Source organism: Platalea leucorodia (genome assembly GCF_965183815.1).
Source record: "Platalea leucorodia genome assembly, chromosome: 5".
NCBI lineage: Eukaryota > Metazoa > Chordata > Aves > Pelecaniformes > Threskiornithidae > Platalea > Platalea leucorodia.
The window spans coordinates 49165595-49183437 of NC_138827.1; the positions used below are offsets into that span (position 1 = coordinate 49165595).

At 50.6% G+C, this 17843-nt stretch overlaps 1 protein-coding gene across 1 annotated transcript; it reads right to left on the reverse strand.

Moving 5' to 3' along the window:
* Positions 1 to 11226: 11226 nt before the first annotated feature.
* FASLG (Fas ligand) lies at positions 11227 to 15685 on the reverse strand. The gene is made up of 4 exons (XM_082312240.1): positions 14890 to 15685; positions 14472 to 14517; positions 12495 to 12548; positions 11227 to 12075 (listed from the first exon to the last, which is right to left on the reverse strand). The coding sequence occupies exons 1-4, from the start codon at positions 15277 to 15279 to the stop codon at positions 11681 to 11683; spliced, it is 885 nt and encodes a 294-aa protein (XP_082168366.1). The 5' UTR covers positions 15280 to 15685; the 3' UTR covers positions 11227 to 11680.
* Between the last annotated feature and the right edge of the window lie 2158 nt (positions 15686 to 17843).

A 17843-nucleotide genomic window follows, 5' to 3' on the forward strand; every position in this document is an offset into this window, starting at 1 on the left:
GAAACATGTAAATCATCAAAACAGTTAACAATAAGAATCATACGTTACCTGGGAAGCCATCAAAAAAATGCAACCAGAAATAAAGACCAAAGAACAATACAATGCAGAGTGCAAACCACAGCTACAGATTTCAGCCACCAGCAAAGGCTGCGTGGGAAAATACTGCCTGGAGACCAAACATATGTCTCTCTGGGTGAAAAAGGAGTAACTACTCCCAACCCCAAAGTTCTCTAATTTCAAAAGGGAAACTGGCTGTGATGAAGAAGGCCCAGCAGTAAAGAAAGCACAAGTGAACTGTCCTCTCATGCTTTATACCCACAGTCTCAAACTCCTCCATGTCCCTGATGTGAAAGAGCATGGTCTCAGGGCATTCCCAGAACATCAAGCCAGAAAAAGGGGCAACGAGACCCTGTGCAATAGCTGGGAAATGCACTTTCTAGCAGGGCTCCATGAGGCAGCGTCCCACTTGGCTACGGCCATCTTCCCACTCCGCGCCTCACACAGCTGCTGCAGCCATTTTGGGTGTCATACCAAGCAAGTGCCTCTGGCATGTGGGGCGTGCAGCAGGCAGGCATCATGGCCGTCTGCTGTGGGTGCTTGACACTGGTCTGGGGTATGAGAGTAAAACGCCCCAGAGTTGTTTGCTCACTGCCCCATGCTTGATGGCTCTGCCCCACTCTTGTCAGGGAGGCAGCAGGTCTGAAGCCCCTCTGTCCTTGGGAGGGATGGACCTCCCCAGCTGCTTACTGGCTGTTCTCCGCTGTTAGACTAGACTTCTGTAGACCCACTCCTTAAATCCCTCATAAAGCTTCGTGTAACGGACTTTGTTTGTTCGCCATTTCTTACCTGCTTTTAAGAGGAGGTCAGGTGGGAACCTGTCCCATCCTCAGGGAGGTACTGAGCCTGCCTGGGGAAAGGGCCCCAAGATTTTGTGGGGAGGGCAGGGAAAGGAGTCCCAGGAGGAGCTGGGTGTCAGCCTGTGGCACAAGGACAAACCTCGGGGGTGACAGAGACCTCGCTGGGGCAGGAGGAGTGCGTTGGTGGCTGGAGGCAAGGTCCCGGCTGCGAGGACCAAGCGGCCCTGGGGAGCACTGTGGGGAAACCTTTTAACTTCTGTTTTGTTCTCCCTCCTTGCTCTGAGTTGTCTCTTACCGAAAAGAGGCGTTTCTTAGTTTCTATTCAGGCTTTTCTTTCCAGGCGCTAGCTCTGTGTTCACACTGGCAATTTCATTTTTAACAGACATCAGACTACTGGCCCATCCACAACACGCACGCAAAGACTTGGTTCGACCTAACACCAGCAGCTGAGGTAGCTCCAGTCAGAAACACCACTGACAGAAGTTCTCCATGCAAGTCCTCCAGGCCTTCTGGTTTTAAGCTGCATATTAGTGAACTAGCTACCATTGGAAATAAAAGTATTACATCATGGTTATGATATGATTATATTCCATTTCCTTCCAAATATAAACCCAAAACACTTCAAGCGTCCTGCCTAAATTGCTGACAGTTTTATCTGCTCCGCGGATGGCTGAAATTTGTATTATGTTTGGGTTTGTTCCATTTAAAGGGGGGGATACGCATCTGTAGACATAGATAGTACTTATTAAGTAATAATTACTCTGTATCTTCCCACACAGACTGCAGCCAGTCATTTCTAATGTCCCAGCCACAGCCATCTCCTCACAAGTCTTTTGCTGTACCTGCACAACTGTGTCTCTTCCCTTTCACAGCCGTTTCCAGATCCTTCCGTGTGCTGCCCGCCCTCCCGCGACGGCGTTGCTCCTCCGTGCTCAAAGGCACAGCCCCAGAGAAGGTCCCAGAGCTCAAGTACGTTAACGTGTCTGCACGTTAACACCTTTCTTCTTATTAATACCTTTCCAGCGCTGTGCCGCTGCTTCCCAAGCCTTTCAAGTATTACCTGAAGCAGGGCATCGGGTAACTGTGCCCGGGCACTGGCAGCAGGTGTCTGTGAGGAGAGCTCGAGGCTGCCCCGCACCGGACACAGCCGGTTCTGGCTGCCTCAGTAACGGACCCACTGCTGGCGAAGCTGGTGGTGCCTCGTGAAAACACATTTAAGAAAGTGAAAAATGCTGCCCAGCAGTGAGGTGTGAGGGGAAAAAGTGTGCGAAACAGCCCTGCGACGCTGGGGACAGGGGCGGGGGAGGAGGAAGGTGCTCCAGGTGCCAGAGCAGGGATCCCCTGCAGCCCTGGGGAGACGACGCGGGAGCGGGGTTATCCTGCAGGACTGCAGCCCGTGGGAGGACCCGCACCATGGCAGGGGAAAAGTGTGAGGAGGGAGGAGCGGCAGAGAGGAGCTGTTATGGACCGACCGCAGCCCCCCATTCCCCATCCCCCTGTGCCACTTCGGGGGGGACAGGTAGAGCAGTTGGGAATGAAGGTGTGAAGTTGAGCCCAGGAAAAAAGGAGAGGTGGGGAAACTGTTTTGTCTTTCTTTCTCACTATCCAAATCTCTTTCAATTGGCAACAAACTAATTTCACCAAATTGAGTCTGTTTTGCCCGTGACAGTAATTGGCAAGTGACCTCCCTGTCTTTATCTCAACCATGAGCCTTTCCATCTCATTTTCTCCCCCATTCTGTTGAGGAGAGGGAACAAGAGAGCAGCCGGGTGGCCATTAGGCAGCTGGCCAGAGTCAACCCACCACAAGTACCAAGTATGATTTAAATTTAGAGCATTTGGAGGTGTGTGGAGTATTCTTCTAAGAAGTTTAAAATGTGTCACTTCTATCGCATATTCCAGGCGAGACCCTGAGTACTTTGAACCTCCCTTTGCTCCTCCCAGGGAGGTAATCTGCTGACCCTGTTCAGTACACGTTGACGCTGAAGGGGGAAAAGAAGCAGTGTTTCCATCTGCATCTCCAGTGGAGACATGTCTGCGGCACTGACGGGGCCTTTGGAGACCACAGCCCCACGCAGCAGCACAGGGAAGGAGGGATTCCCGACAGACACGCTGCCCTGTGGACTCAGCAGCCCTGCGCAAGGCTGGGGGGCTACGGGAAGGCAGCACAGGTCCTCACCGCCTACCTGCTCGCTTTTACGATCAGCAAGAGAGCACAAAGGTACTTCAGGTTCACATTTCTGTGTTCAATGTGCTCCTCAAGACCACAGGAAATAGCACTTTTAAAAAGTAGGGCTTGGGGGCGCGGGGGGGGGGGGCACATCTTTTTTCTTTTTTTCTCTTTTCCTTTTTTCACAGAGGAAATTAGAAGTAAACAATGAGAGGAGTAAAAGCAGTTAAAGCAATTCAATGGTTTTCACACCCTAAGAGCAAAGGCAAAGTGTTCAGCAGCAGTACCAGACTTGTAAAGGGTACAGATCACTAGAAAACAGTGCCAGGAAAGAAAAGGAGAGCAATTTGGTCACAAGTAAGAGGTCAGACTTCCCAAAAAGGCTGTACAAAGAAGCAACACTTGCTGTCTAAGTGAGGTTCCTGGAGAGTCAATGATTTAAGACAGTAAACATTGATTTTTTTTTTTTTCCTCTAAGCCATGTCACTTGTCCATATATATTCTCTCTCTCCAGAGGGCTCAGTGTGCTGATTTGACCTGGCTGGAGGCTGGTGGAGGGAGGAGGCTCACCGCTGTCACCATTTCCTTATGCACTTTTGATGCTGGTCATAACCCCAATATGAGCACGGCGGAGAAATTAGCAAGCTTTTCTTCACAGTGCCGTATAAAGTTAGATGCTAAGCATGGTTTACAGGCAATGAGCTGAAACACAGAGAAACAAAAGCGCTGCTACCAAGTGCCAATTTTAGGATTTTTTTTTTCAAAGAATTCCGTGGTTTTTGGTGTGCTTTTATAGCTTTTGGTATGCTCTGCATTCAGCCCCAAGAGTCCCAAAAAGCAGTCTTGAGCATGGCAGCCTTGAAGGCTGCCACCATGTCCCCATGTTCTCTTACTTTGTCCCCTCAGTGTATCCTCCAGCTGCCTCCAAGCAACAAGGCTGGATTTTTGTTTACTTGTTTACTTCGTCTGCATGAAGACAAAGGATGGTGGTGTGGGGGAACAGTTCTGGCTGAAATGGTGGTTAGACCTTTCAGGCCAGGGTCCTGCAGGAGAGAGAAATCAGCGCATGGAGGCAGAAGATCCCAGCAGCCGGTGCCACCTACGGCCACCACCAGCCCTCAGCAAAGAGCCTGGTGCCAGCAGGGATGGGTGCTGTTGGTGCCCTGTTCCCTGCCAGGACAGGCTTGCCCCTGCCCCTCAGTGCAAGGTCCCAAGCCCATTTTCAGGTTCTCTCATGCTTTCTGTTTCTCTCCTCAGCCTGTGTGATGAGCTAACAAACAAAATTAAAACCCACAGAAATTACAAGACCAACAGGATGCCTTCTGCTACAACCTGCACTTAGAAGCCTTTCTAATGACATTTCCTAGCACAAGAGGAAAGGAGGGGGGAGTTCTGTGGCATGGTTTTCCTTGGCCTCCTAAGCAGATTTGATGCCACTAGCCATCATTGCACTGATACACACCAGGGGAGGCACTGAGAATAGGCTCCCTCAGGCTTTTATCCCAGGCTGGGGAACCATCTCCGTATCTTTTCCGTCCTGTGTGCACTCTGGGCGCAAGGACCACTCAGAGCAGCAAATTACGTTAGCGTTAAAATGAAAGTCACACACCTCAAGGCCCCGTGCACAGCACTGGTACTTCTCTTGTAGCACTGCATAGACAATCCTGCCAGGTCTGAGACATCTTTATTCTGTGACTGGGAGGGCACTAGATACAGTGACTACATGGATGCATAGACTGACGGATGGATCACACCATGTCTTGCCACTGAACTCCTCCGTGCAGAATAAAATGCATATGATGGCAAAATAAACACTTCAAGGGCAGGGAGACAGTACCTAAGGGTGGTTCAGAGCTGAATCAAGAAATTACCATCCTCTTCTCTCCTTCAGCAGCCTTGCCTGACTCACATCCTCCAGCTCAGCAAGCAGGGTCTCCACAGGGTGCTAGTGGCAATTTTCGAGCAAATCTTCAAAACAGTCGTTCCCCACCCTCACCACAAACTCACACACCAGGGTGGCAGAGGAGCCCTCGCAAAGCTCCTCACTCCAGTCCTTGGCAGCTCAGATAAACAAGCAAGCGCAGCTGCAAGCAGGAGGCAGAAACACCCCTCCACCCCCAAACTTAAAAGGCTCTGACAACAATATCATGCTTGCTATGGCCACAGCTCTGGTAACAGACAGTAGCTGGCTAAGCCACAATAACTCCCTGTCACGTCCAAGCCTTTAATTAGCTCTCAGCAGCAAAGCAGTGCACATTCACGGCTGCACACAGCCTGGCAGGACCACGCAACGGCTAGGACACGCAGTACCAATTTCAGAGCACAACAGCAAGGAACACCGCAAAGGCTGCAACAACACACTTCTGCTTACTTAAAAACTAGCCAGCCAACCCACCCTCAACTCAAACCAAGTGCAGCGATGGGATTTGTCTATTGAATATGGTGAATTTCTCCCATTCTTTCCCTGTTGAAACTGAGCAGGGAATTAGAGCAAATTACATCCTCTTTTTTTGCTAGAGCATTTCTGATCTTCCATGGTTTAGGTTTCTCTTTCAGGACTTTAATGACAAAATAATCTTGGATACCTGTTTTCCATGCAGAAAACTTAGCAGGAAGCATGGATAAAGAGAATGGTAGCAAGCCACTCTGTCAGCATGTCCTTCGGAGCCTGTGCTGAGACTGGGCAGCTTGTGCCAGTTTTTAGGTTGACCCCACGATAGCTGAGAATTGCACCAGCCATAAACAGATTGCACCCTGCTTAGAGAATTTCATGTTCATCACACCTCCAGCATGAACAGCTAGCTTGTAGACTGTTCCAATTAGGAGAGACGAATCTCCCCCTCCGATGCCTTTTTCTGAAATCTTTTGCCTCTGTGTTGACATAAACCTCACTAGCAACGCCAGGAGAAATGTGTGTCCCCTGCACAGGGCTCAGGAGAGCACACAGTCCGGTTTTGACAGTCCTTCAGATGGCTCAAAAGGCCAGCTACTCCCCTGGCCAGTGCAGGTTTCCAGGCTGAACGTCCCAGGGAATTAGCTGACCAGCAGCAGGCTTTCACTCCCCAAGACTGACCTGACAAAGGGGAACCCCAATGGCAAAAGGAAACTGGGCAAGGAGACTTTTTCAACTGCTGTGGAAGGAAACTGGTTGTGGAGTACAGGAAAAAGAGAGAGGGATGTAAAATCTCTATGATGGTTTCTAAGTGGGGGAGAGAAGTTGATTCTCCATAGAGAGGACTGAGTCATACAGAGCGTGCTGAGGAATGGTGAGACAAGTGAGGCAGAGAAAGCACGTTGGGGTTTGTTATTCCACCTAGAGCTTTTTGACTCTTTGATACCCAGAGGAAAGAGCAGCTTATTTTCAAAAAAACATGAGCCTTCACAACAGAAAGCCTATGTGCCTGTTCGCATGACTGCTGATGTCCTGGCAGGGGTAACTAGCCAGACCAGTGCCTACTGGTAGGATCCTAAAGCAGCATTTCTGGTCACAGCACAGGCGGGGGCCAGGGAGCCCAGCATCTCTTCACACCTTTGTCTGGCAGAAGACACCGTTGCAGACACTGCCAGCAGTCTCCTGCACCACAGCCTGCAGTCCCACGTCTCCTGTGTCAGGGCTTCGGTCATGTGCAGGGAACGGAACATTTGACTCTCCGTGTTACCCCGAGAGGTGAATCAGCAACAAGTTGTCAAGCTTTTCTTCTTCTCTCTTTTTTTTTTTTTAATTAAAATAAACAAGAAATTCACATGCAACTTGCCTCACCTTGCACCGAAACACTTCCTCTCTTTACTCACTTCATCCTCTCTTTACGTTAAACCTCAGTCACTTAGTCATACCTAAAATTACACTTTTGTAGCCATGATGTAATATGTCCACAAGTCAGAGTACTAGAAAAATAATAGCAATATTTAAGTTTACCTCCCTTCCCTTTTTCTCCCCTCTCTAACCACGAGAGAATGCTCCTTCCCAACCTGGTAGAAATTTGGCAGAGTCCTTACAGCTCCATGGGCTGGAAGAAGTAACCCCACAAGACATTGTAACAGAAACTTAGAAAGCCCAAGGCTGACTTCAGGTAAATGAATAAGCAAAAAAAAAAAAAAAAAAAGAAAAACAAAAATCAACGCCCAAAAAACCAACCAAAGCAACAATGAAACTTGTCAGATCAAATAGAAGGTTGCTGTCTGAACTCACAGGATTTGAGTGGCTTCAGACATATCAATTCTTCCATTCTTACTCATGCTCTCTCTTCTCCCTGGGAGGGCTACAAAAACAGTCATATATAACGCGTCTCAACAGTGACAGTTCCAGCTAACTACAACAGCTAAGCTGTGAGGTTTCTGAGCCAAGACATGTATCCGAGCAAGCCTGCCGAGACCCAGTCCACGTTGTGGCTCCGTTTCTTGTCTCTGACACCCTGATGCCTCAGCACACGCCAGGGATCAGCTGGAGATCAGCAACTGCTCCTTCTGCTTTAGCATTACAGGTGCCCTTCAGGCCTTTGCTGTGCGCCACTCACCTTCCTCCCCGTCACGAGTGACTATGGACTGGTGAAGAGTCAGGACACACGGATGCAATATGCAGTATCAATATGAGGGATGCTGGCCATAGCTGTCCAGGGTATATTTCTCCCTCTCTGAGCGGGGTTTCTCTGCTGGGGAAAGCAGAGCTGCAGCAGGCACTGGCAGGGGCTATTTACCAGCACACCACCTCCCATCTCCACAGATCTGTAAGAAACAGCACCCACCGCGCAGCAGCGCCCATCACACACCAGCCCTGCTCATTGCTCGTCCTACCTTGCTCTTTGCTAGTACCCCGTCTCTCAGAGCTCACTAGGCGTACCTTTGCTTCCACTGCGCTTTTGCTGTAGAAGCAGCGATGACCCTGTCCGTACAGTCCTTTCTATAATACAGTCCCTTCTACCCCCTTGGTTACTGTACACACTGAGCCTACCCAAGGTTTTTAAGACACTGGCATGCTGCTCTCCCGTTTCCTCCACCGGGGTAGGTAAATAGGATGCAGCATCTGATACACATCAACCACAAGAGAGGCCATACTATCAAGCAGCTCGCTGCGCTTGGCCACACAGCAGCACAAATGTTTCTATGATGTCACACAGAGCCCCAGTTTGGCCAGCTGCACACCCAAATGGACAGGCATCTCCTGGAAAGGGTTCAGCTGACCACAAGAGCTGCCTGTGCGCCTGCAACGTGCCCGCTGGCTCAGCGCTGGCTAGGTCCCTCAGGCTGGATCACATAGGAAAGCACGCCTGTGCCTAGGAGGAAAGGACGTGAGCCTCAGAAGACCCCCAGGAAGTGGGAGCAGACCAGAAACCTCTTATCGGGAGATGATCTGGGCTTGTCACTTCTTGTCAGCCATGTTCTCCGCAGAGGGGAGTCTCTCTGGAGCCCTGTTAAATGGTGCCCAAACCCTGGGGTACCTCCACACATGGCCCAGGCTGCTCCATCAGGAGAGAGGAGGTCAGCTCAGACCACTGCAATCCAGAAACATGACCTGCAGGGAAGAGTCACTTATGTTCCTCAAGACAGAAAAAACCCAAACACCACAATGGCCAGCCCTGCTGATGGACCTGGGATATCCTTTCTAGTGCAGACACCCTTCCCTTGCTGGGGAGGGAACAAAATACTTGATAATTTCAAAATAAATTTCAATAATTTGAATATTTTTATTAAATAATTGTACATATAGTCCAAGAGCTATTAATAATGTCAGTATTAAATATTCATTAAGTATTTAATGGTAACAACAAGCAAGTATTTCACTAAATGAACAGCTCATTAGCTAGATAAACAGCTTACTTTTTAATAAAGCCATTGTAGCACAGGCAGTCTATAAATTGACTCTACGCAGTTTGAAATTGTCTAATACTGTCGTGACCTTACTCTGAACCTTTAGTCAGAGCCCACAAGCTAAGTAGTGCATTTGCTCTGGTCAGTTTAGGGCGATATTTGAGGAAGGGACCACAAATCAGAAACACGTCTTGCTGGCAGCCGTGCTGCTGACTCAACTCAGTCACAGCCGCTCTCTGACTCGGGAGCAAGCCTAGCAGCACCTAGCGTTACCCTGCAAGGATAAGCCTACTCTGCGCACCTCAGGAGACCCCAGCACTATTTATAACATGACCGTCCACCCCACTGTGCTGCTGTCTCTGAAACGTGCAGGTCTGCGTTGCCTTTAGCATTTCAGATGAAAGGACTAACAGATCCTTGCCCCCTCCAGACGTGCAGCAATAGCAACAGCCACATCCTGCCCCCGAACTGGCTACATTCACTGTCTAGATCAGTTACTGTGTGCTGACTTATAGAAACCTTTGGGAGCTTTCCAGCCCTTCACCAACATAGTACTAGCAGAGAACATAACCTCAGCATGAATTTCCTCTGGACATTGACTGCTCTCTCTCCAAGCTGCTTGCCAGTAAAGAAAGGAAGCATGCGATGTGCTCACAGCTAGTTTTGCTACAGAAATAGCTGCAAGCTTGTGGGTGCATGTACATACAGATGCCCACTCCCCACTTGGACATCTGGTCGCTGGGAAAGCGACACAGCACAAACAGCAATCAGAAGAGGATAGCAACTTCCAGCCTTTCCTGGTGGGGTCTGGATCCAGCACCTCCATCCCTGCGCTATGTGGTTTGCCCCTCTGATACTAGGAGGGGGTGGGGACAGCAAGAAAGCATCAGTCAAGCAAAAAGGTCCCTAAACTTTGACCTTTTGAGGCATTTTCCATCCTGAGAAATGCAGTGGAAATACCAGAGTGCAGCAACAGCCGTGTGAGCAGAGAGGTGCAGCGTTCACCTCACGCTGACCACAGCAGTAGCCAGTCCACTTCTAAGTTTTGACGAATCGGGTTTCCCCGAAGCAAGGAAGAGCAAACCACAGGCCACATACCACTGAGCTGAGAGCAGCACCATGGAAAAGGAAATAAATTTTGCAGGTAGCTGAAGAGCCACTGTTCACTGTGCCCAACATCAGAGTTACAAGAAGGCTGGACCACAGGCAAAGATGATAATGCACCACAGCTGCACCCTTTGTGTACTGCCTGGTGGCAACATGGCAGACAGCCCCAGGGTTAACTCATGCAAAGGAAGAGCTTCATGGACCAGACACTAGAGTGAGCAAATGTTTTGGGTTTGGTTTGGTTTTGGTTTTTGTTTTTTTTTTAAATGCCAAAGCACCACTTCCTTTCTTTGCCCTTCAGACTGCCGCGTGGGAAGTGCTGCTGGGGCTGGAGGGCACACGGAGGAGCATGGTGCCTTTGGGGACGGCAGCGCTTCTGCTCAGCAACAAGTGTCTGGCTCTAACCAAGCTCAAGCCTGTGTTTTGAGATCAGTTTCCTTCCTGATGGCCCAATAGGGCTTGGGCTGCCTGGTCTGTGCTGCCCACGCCACACCTCTCTGGTCCCCAGATCTTGATGTGTCGATGCTGGACCCCAAAGCTCCATGGTGGGGACTCTGTGCCCCACCAAGCCGGCAAAGCGGGGTCAGGCTCCTAGATTTCTGCTACGCTGCTGGAGAAGGAGCCGGGTTGCTGGCCCCTGATTCACAAGCCTTTGGGGCTTTGGCCATTGCAGAAGCCTGCTGCCCCAAATAAGGAGAGGACAGGACAGTACCACTTACTAGAAAAATATACCTTTATTTACCATCTGTGTTTTGCTCAGGAGAGAATACGCCATGAGAAGGGGGCCAGCCGAAGCCATGCCATGGCCAGCATGTCCCCACCTGCACTGTGCAGGGTGTGGCAGGACCAGGTCTCCATGGGGGACCCTGTTGTGTCAAAAGGGCGGGAAGGGGTTTGGAGATGCTGCTGTCATCTCAGGCCCCGCTGTTCTCCACCACTGTGTTGTTCAGGTCCTGTCAGCAGAGCACGTGGCCTCCCCACCAGCCCTGCCACCACATCACAGTCATGGTTTCTCTCCAGGGTCAGGACCCCCTTCAGGTCACCGCTGCTTCTGGCACATTCCTTGCAAGGCAATCGGGATGAGTTAAATAAAGGGGTTGTGGGACATTTTCTGGGATGGGAATGGTCGATAACTTAACACAAAACAAACACATCACGCGTAACAAGCCAGCTAGCAGGCAGGTGCCTGTAGTACAGCAGTCACGGTGCCGAGTGCCTGGGCAGGGTGGCCAGCCATAGCTCGGTGCAGGCAGCTGAGGCCTCTGCCCTACTTGTTCCCACACCACTGCCTGCGGTGTGGCGCGGCACGGCCCAGGCACCAGCAGCCCTGGCTCGAGGGGCCTCCTTGACACCCACCGGCTGTCCCCGCACACCTGCTGGCCCAAGCTCACCAGGGCCATGACACCATGTGGGCTCCCTGGCACCAGCATCATCTCAGGTAGCAAGTAGTGAGTTTCAACGGGGTCTTCAGCATACTATGTTTTGAGTTTGTTATTTTTTTCAGAGGGGGAAAATGTGCGAATCTCTTCAGGTTGACACAGTACAGCCCCGGTGCTTCCCAGAGGTCCTCTTTCAAGTCTTTACCAGTTGCTTGAGCCCTCTCACGCTGAAGGCCAAAACATGGTTTCTTGCTGGGCTTCCTGGTACAAGACCCTGGCTTGCCACAGCCGCTCAGGCAGCACTCACTCCTTGCAGGTCCTAGTGTGTGTGTGTGGCTGCCAGCCAAGCTCCAACAGCCCTATTTAAAGCTTAAATAAGCCAAAGAATGTCTTGGATTCCTCAAAATTAACCAGAGCAATTTTGGAGACATTGACGTGCAAACTGTCCATCTTCCTGAGCTTGAATAAAGCCCCCAGGTAGCTTTTCCGGGCCCACGTTTTCTGACTCGTACAGTAGTTGATGCCTTTGTCTTCCATCAGCACATGGCTGCCTGGTGAGGCTGGGTTTTTCTTGTAGACGATGTGGGTCAACACCTGGCTGGTGCAGATGCTTCCCCGGAAGAACACGTTGGAGTACACGAAGTACAGGCCAGTCTCATTGATGACGAGGCCCTGATCGCGGTACTGAATGCCATTGGTGAAGGCATGGCCAGAGATGGGTTCCCACTCCAGAGGGAGGTCACTCTGGGCAGGGTTCCCTGGAAGCCGAAACAAGAGAAAAAGTGCGGTAAGTAGAAGCAGTTGTGTGGTTTTTTCCTCAAGTCACACCCCATGTCACAACAAGTCAACTGTTCTCCAAGCCCTTGTCTGCAGCATGGAAAGTCCGCCCCAGCCTCGCGCTGGTGGGAGCTATCACCTCGCTCAACACCAGCCGCTTGTGACAGCCCGCACACCCCAGATGCAAACCAAAACCCAAACCCCTCACTGAAAAGCCTAAACGAGGGGAAGATTTTAGCTGTGGAGTAACTTCCTGCTGTCAGAGCACACGTGTTACCAAAGGAAAATAGGAAAGTCTGTGTGAGGTGGGCTCCTCACAGCTATGACCACGCACCCTCTCACCCCAGCCATGTCTGCCCTATCCCCTGCTCCCACACCTTGCTGGCCCCTCAGCACCTACCTGTTAGGTGTGCTGCCTTCCTTGCTTCGTTTTTCATTGACTGCTCCTTCTCCCCTGCACAAAAACAGGGAAGACATTAGCCATATGCTCCATGGAGAAGCCAGCCCAGAGAGCAGGAGGGAGCCAACCACGAAGCTGAAACGGGGCAGATTCAGGGCAGCACAGGGCACATAAGCACCATGGCTTAGCACAGGGAGGCAGAGTGGTGCTTGGGCAAAGGCTGCAGGGCAAGAGGAGGAGTTAAAAAGGAAGACTTGCAGCAAAGGATCCAGCTGTGATCAAAAGCAAGGGGAAAGAGCAAGGAGAGCTTTCATCTTAAAATGGCTCAGTTGGTGAGCTCAAGCAGAGGCCTCTCATCAGGGTGTAGGAGAGGGACAATACTGCCCCTTTACCCAGCATCTCTGGCCCATGCCAAGGTCATGGAGTAAGGCACTCCACTCCCATGCTCACGTCCTGTTGCAGATGAGCCTGCTCTATTGCCCCCCTCCAGTCCAGCACTGCCAAGGGCAGATGTACCCATGGCAGTGGACTTCTGTCTGCTGAGTACCAACCCTCCTTACAACTAGATCAGAGAAGACACTTGACACCGTCCCGCTGGCCAGGCAGACCTTGTCCTCAGAGAGGCAGAGCACAGCTGGGAAAATTCTGCCTTCCCTGGAGGGCTCAGTTCCCCTTGGAGAGATGGGCCAGTTACAGTGACTCGGTATTGGGACCCCATCCCACTCCATCCTTCTTCTCAGTATCTACTTCCAAGTATCATGCTCTCAGATTTTAGAAGCCTTTTCTTTTCTCAAGCCAATTAAAATTTTCCTCTCCTCTCTCCCTTCTCCTTTACACAATTTCCCTGGCTGTATTTATCTCCCTCAAGAAATTCAGGGTTATTATTTATGACTTATGTTCAGCTACTGCTAAAGCAGCCTGTGATCAGGGCACTGAGCATCCAGTTAAAGTGTCAGTTCCCCTTCCCCTAAGCAATAGATTACAGAATTTATTGATATGGGAGTTGATGGGAAGCAGGACTGCCCTTTCCAGAGAATTTTGCTATTTCCAAATTTGCTTTTATTCAGTATCAGAACAAACTTGAAAAGAAATTAACTTTCCTACTAACCAAAATCCTCAAGGGGAAAAAAAAAAAAAAAAAAAAAAAGAGAATTTCGGATCTAGCAAAAATTAAGAGAGCTGAAAATTTCTTTCCGACTTGGCCATCTTTAAAAAGCGATGTCCTCACTTATAACATTAACATGGAATGTAAAAGTAAAATAATAGTTTGGAAGTTCAAAATAGGATTTTTAAATTGTTCCATTCAGATTGAAACTGTCAGGTTTTTTTCTTAAATGAAATTTAGAAAAATTAGCTGGTTCTTGTGGAAAGTTTCAATTTCACTGAAATGACGTTTCTAAGAGAAAAATAAACCTCACATATGATCAGGCTCTTCTCAGACAGCTTTAGCTGCAGTGAGACTTCGTACCAAAAGAATTTAGGAAAAAATAAGTTGCGTTCTCAAGGGTGAGAGTGAATCCCCCACCCCCAAAGAAAACGAAACCCTCTGCATCTTCCCCCCAAAAAAAGAGAAAAAAAAAGTAAGGAGAAAAAGAAGTAACACACGAGGTGCTCATCTCCGTTCTCCTCCTTCTGTTCACGTTGGCACTATATGTTAGGACAGTCAGAAACTCACTTTTACAGCAGAGTACCCCCGGTACCGGTGCCCCACTGGGCCTGAGAGGCCCCAGGGTAGAGGCACACTGTCCCAGGAACCTGTGGCTGACACCTCTAAGCACTCCAGCAGGCAGGGTGCAGGACCCCTTCCCCACACCCTGGAGATAAAGCTCTTTTTCCAGCCGAGCAAGTGAAATCAGTACTTTCAGAGCATCGAGCTGCGACCCTGCATTTGCCCCCAATGAGGACAGGGAAGAGCTCGACAGGAGCATTCGCACGTGCTAACGCAGAGGAGTTCCTCCTCTATGTACATCAACTCACCTATGAGTTTCTCCAAAGCTGGAGGGATGTGTTCAGTGCTGGCAGACTGTCAAAAGAGAAGAGGACAAGCTGTCTTAGCAGAGTGAGAGCATAAGGGCATCATCTAAAGCAGCCAAGGACTATCTTTGACAGTGGATAGTTCTGGGTGCTCAAGGGGAGCTGCAAAGTGCTAAGAAATGTACAGGGAGAGAGACCTTGCAGCACTCAAACATGAAGACATCCAGATATATCAGTCACCAATAGAGCAGTCCCCCACAGTAATAAGCAACCCCACTTACACTGGCATGGCAGACATTTAAATGCCACCAGCCTGCCCCTTGGGGAGTTTTGCACCACCGGAGCATCTCAGACCCAATTTTAAGTTTTTCTTTTTTTCCTGTTTCCCCAGAGCCTCTGTGACCAGCCAGGCAGACCTCACCTCTCTGAGTTCAGCCAGTTCCTTCTCCAGGTGGAAAATCTGAAACATGCTCAGCCCCACTCCAGTGAGGGCCAGCAGGATCAGCAAGGAGATCACCAGGAAGCCGGCACTCCTCCTTTCCCTGTTGTTCCTTGGCTTTCTCCTCCGGTCGGGTACTGGTGGTGGGAAAGGAGCAACTGGGGGTGCCGGGGGGCAGGAAGTACTTGTGTTGGCACAGCCGTCCACCCAAAAGATCTGGGGGTACACGTAGTTCAAGTTCTGCTGCATGGCTGGGAGCGGGATGGGCTGGACGTGCTTGGCGTTATCTTCCATACGGCAGCCAAACACTGCCGGGGCTGTCCCAGACTGAGCCCTGGGGGAAGACCCAGCTCTGCCTTCATACGCCTGCATCACTCCAGCAGTGAACACCCAGCTCAGATGCTGCAAAAGTTTATGAAAGCCTCAAGCATCAACAGCAAACCCCAAAGAGCTTCCGCCCTCGGCTGCAAGTTTGGGGCACCCGCCTGCTCCTCCCACGTCAAGGCACGCACACACAGCGGGACCAGCCCAGCAGCAGACTGCTTGCACAAAACCACACTCAGCGGCCAGGCTCGGGAAGATGCTGCACTCAGCAGCCAAGCGCTTGCGGGGCACACGCAAGGGCTGCGCTGCCAGTCAGGGGCTGAGTAGTCAGCCCAGCGCACACCCACCAGCCAACCACCCTTTCCAGCAGCCCACTCAAGCAGATGCAGCTGCTTTTCCACTGCGGTGTCCTGGACCACAAGCAGAGGAAATGAGAAAACTTCTCCTGCTTCGGGCATCCTCCACAAAAGGGGAGAGGCAGAGCTGAGGACTCCTCCCTTTGGCAGAAGGATGAGGACCTGATCCCAAGTGCATCTGTGGCTGCTGGGGAATTCCTTCATTTCACAAAAGACAAATTACTTACTGCTGTCTGTTGCGCATCCCACCTTGTCCTTGGCTGCTCCACAGGGCACGGATCCTGAGTCGCAGAACCCTGGTCACAGACACCGTCCCACTGTGATAAAAACCGTCCTACCCGAGAAGAGGCAGACATTGTCAGCGCTGCAGCCTCAGCAGAGCTGCCCCAGCGTTAGCAGCCCAAGTAAAGCTGGCTCAGTGGGCTGCCTTCACCCACACCAAATCACTGTGGGGCACTGGCCAGGCTGAACCAGCAGCACGCTGTAATGTGGGGAAACACACAGTGCCTTGGGGCACAAGCAGGCTCTTACGGCAGCTTCTGCTGCCCCACTTACCCCTGCAAATACTATCTCCAATCCCACACTCCTCTTCTAACCTGAAAATGTGTTAGAGAGGGAAGGGCTTTTTTATCATCTCTTCAGGACAACGCTGAGCACTGCAGCAGGACCTATGCTGGCTGAGTAACCTGTGATTAGAGCCTGGGATAGACACTGTGCTACTCATCTTGGTAGAATTTCTCTCACCTTCCAAGAAAGGATCCAGAATTCAGGCCATGCTGCAAGGATCAGCGCTCATAAGAGCTCATTACAAAAATCACAATGAGGAGAGACAGGGACATTTCCATTCCTCAGTTTCCAATTTCTCAATTTCCATTCCCCATTGACCACAGATTTCTAAGTGGCAGCAATAAGATTTTCCCCCGGATTTAGAGGTGCACACAGGCAATTATAAACAGCAGTTTGCTCTTCTATTTTACAGACCTACGTTGAAGTGTGTATTTGTATGGGGTAGTATTTAAAAAAAAGGAAATGCTTCATACAAGAACAAACTGGAGACTTGTTTCCTCTGTGGCTGAAGGAAGCGATCCCAACACGCAGGCTTTGATCTCGAACATCAAAACTGGGGTCTGAGAACAGCATGCTTTAACAACATACGCACACTTGTTTCTCCAAAGCAAGGGCTCAGCTTTGCCTCCAACCACACCAGTAAGTCAGATGTGTCCTCAAAGCCTTGCCTGCACCACCAGACACCCCACTGCTTTTTGAAGATGTTCACCACAGTCGTTTGCTGCAGCAGCGATCTGCAGCATGAGAGGCTTCAGCAACCTGTCTGGCTCTCTTGTACTTCTAGGTTTCTGACATAAAAGACACAAAAGCAACATCAATCCAACTCCAGCAGTTCAAGCCTGGTCATGCCTACCCTCGCTCAGTCCTCCTCTCTGCACCCCAGAAGTCTGCTCCCCAGCCAGTCTGAGGACGGGTCCTCACCCATTCCTACAACCATTACAAGAGAGAGTAACACAAAGGGCTGGGCTCAGCTCCGCACCTCCCATGCCACGCGGTGAACTCCAGCCTGCTAGCCAGTGCTGGCCATGGAGAAAGAGAGGTGCCTCCAAGGCACAGGGAGCCAAGAGAGGCAGCAGGATGGCTGGGCAAGCATCTCCTGCCAGCACGCTCTCCACCACCCCACCTGCGCAGCACCCAGCCCCTGCTGCTGCCACGGGTGCCTGAGCCGCGCGTGGGGGGACTCGTCACCCACGTAGGCTCCTCGCTCGGTCAGTGCCTGCACTCCCTTGCTCTCAGAGCGGCAACCACAGCATGCCCGTGGCTCTTAGCAACACGGACACAGGTGTCAGGGAGTTCCCACATTTCTTTAATGCTTTCTGTGGCCCCTTCAACTGCTGTAAAATACAACGATGGTTCAGGGAGCAGGGACTGAAGCCCAGGACTTCCTCAAAGTTGAAGGCATTGCTGACAAGAACGTCAAAAGTCATTGAGCACACAGCTTTGCCTGGAGAGGATCCACTCTCAAGTTTTTTCTGACACTGACTGTGTTTAATGCAGACAGCTTGTCTTGGTGGGATTGTGGGCACAGTAGCAGTCCCCCTTAAATGTCAGAAGTGTACTTATTTCTCACCTACTGCTTCCTATTTTCACAAAGATGCTTTTTTGTATGGGTGGGTGATAACACAGAGATGATGAAACCAATGAAAGCCATTTCAGCCATGTCTTCTGCGTCTTCTCTTTCGGATGCTC

Coding starts and splice junctions, on each gene's coding strand:
- FASLG (XM_082312240.1), bottom strand. CDS start 15,279: ATGCAGGCGTATGAAGGCAGAGCTGGGTCTTCCCCCAGGGCTCAGTCT. Junction 14,518..14,889: donor AACTGGCTGAACTCAGAGAG/GTGAGGTCTGCC, acceptor CTCTTTTGACAG/TCTGCCAGCACTGAACACAT. Junction 12,549..14,471: donor AGCTTTGGAGAAACTCATAG/GTGAGTTGATGT, acceptor GTTTTTGTGCAG/GGGAGAAGGAGCAGTCAATG.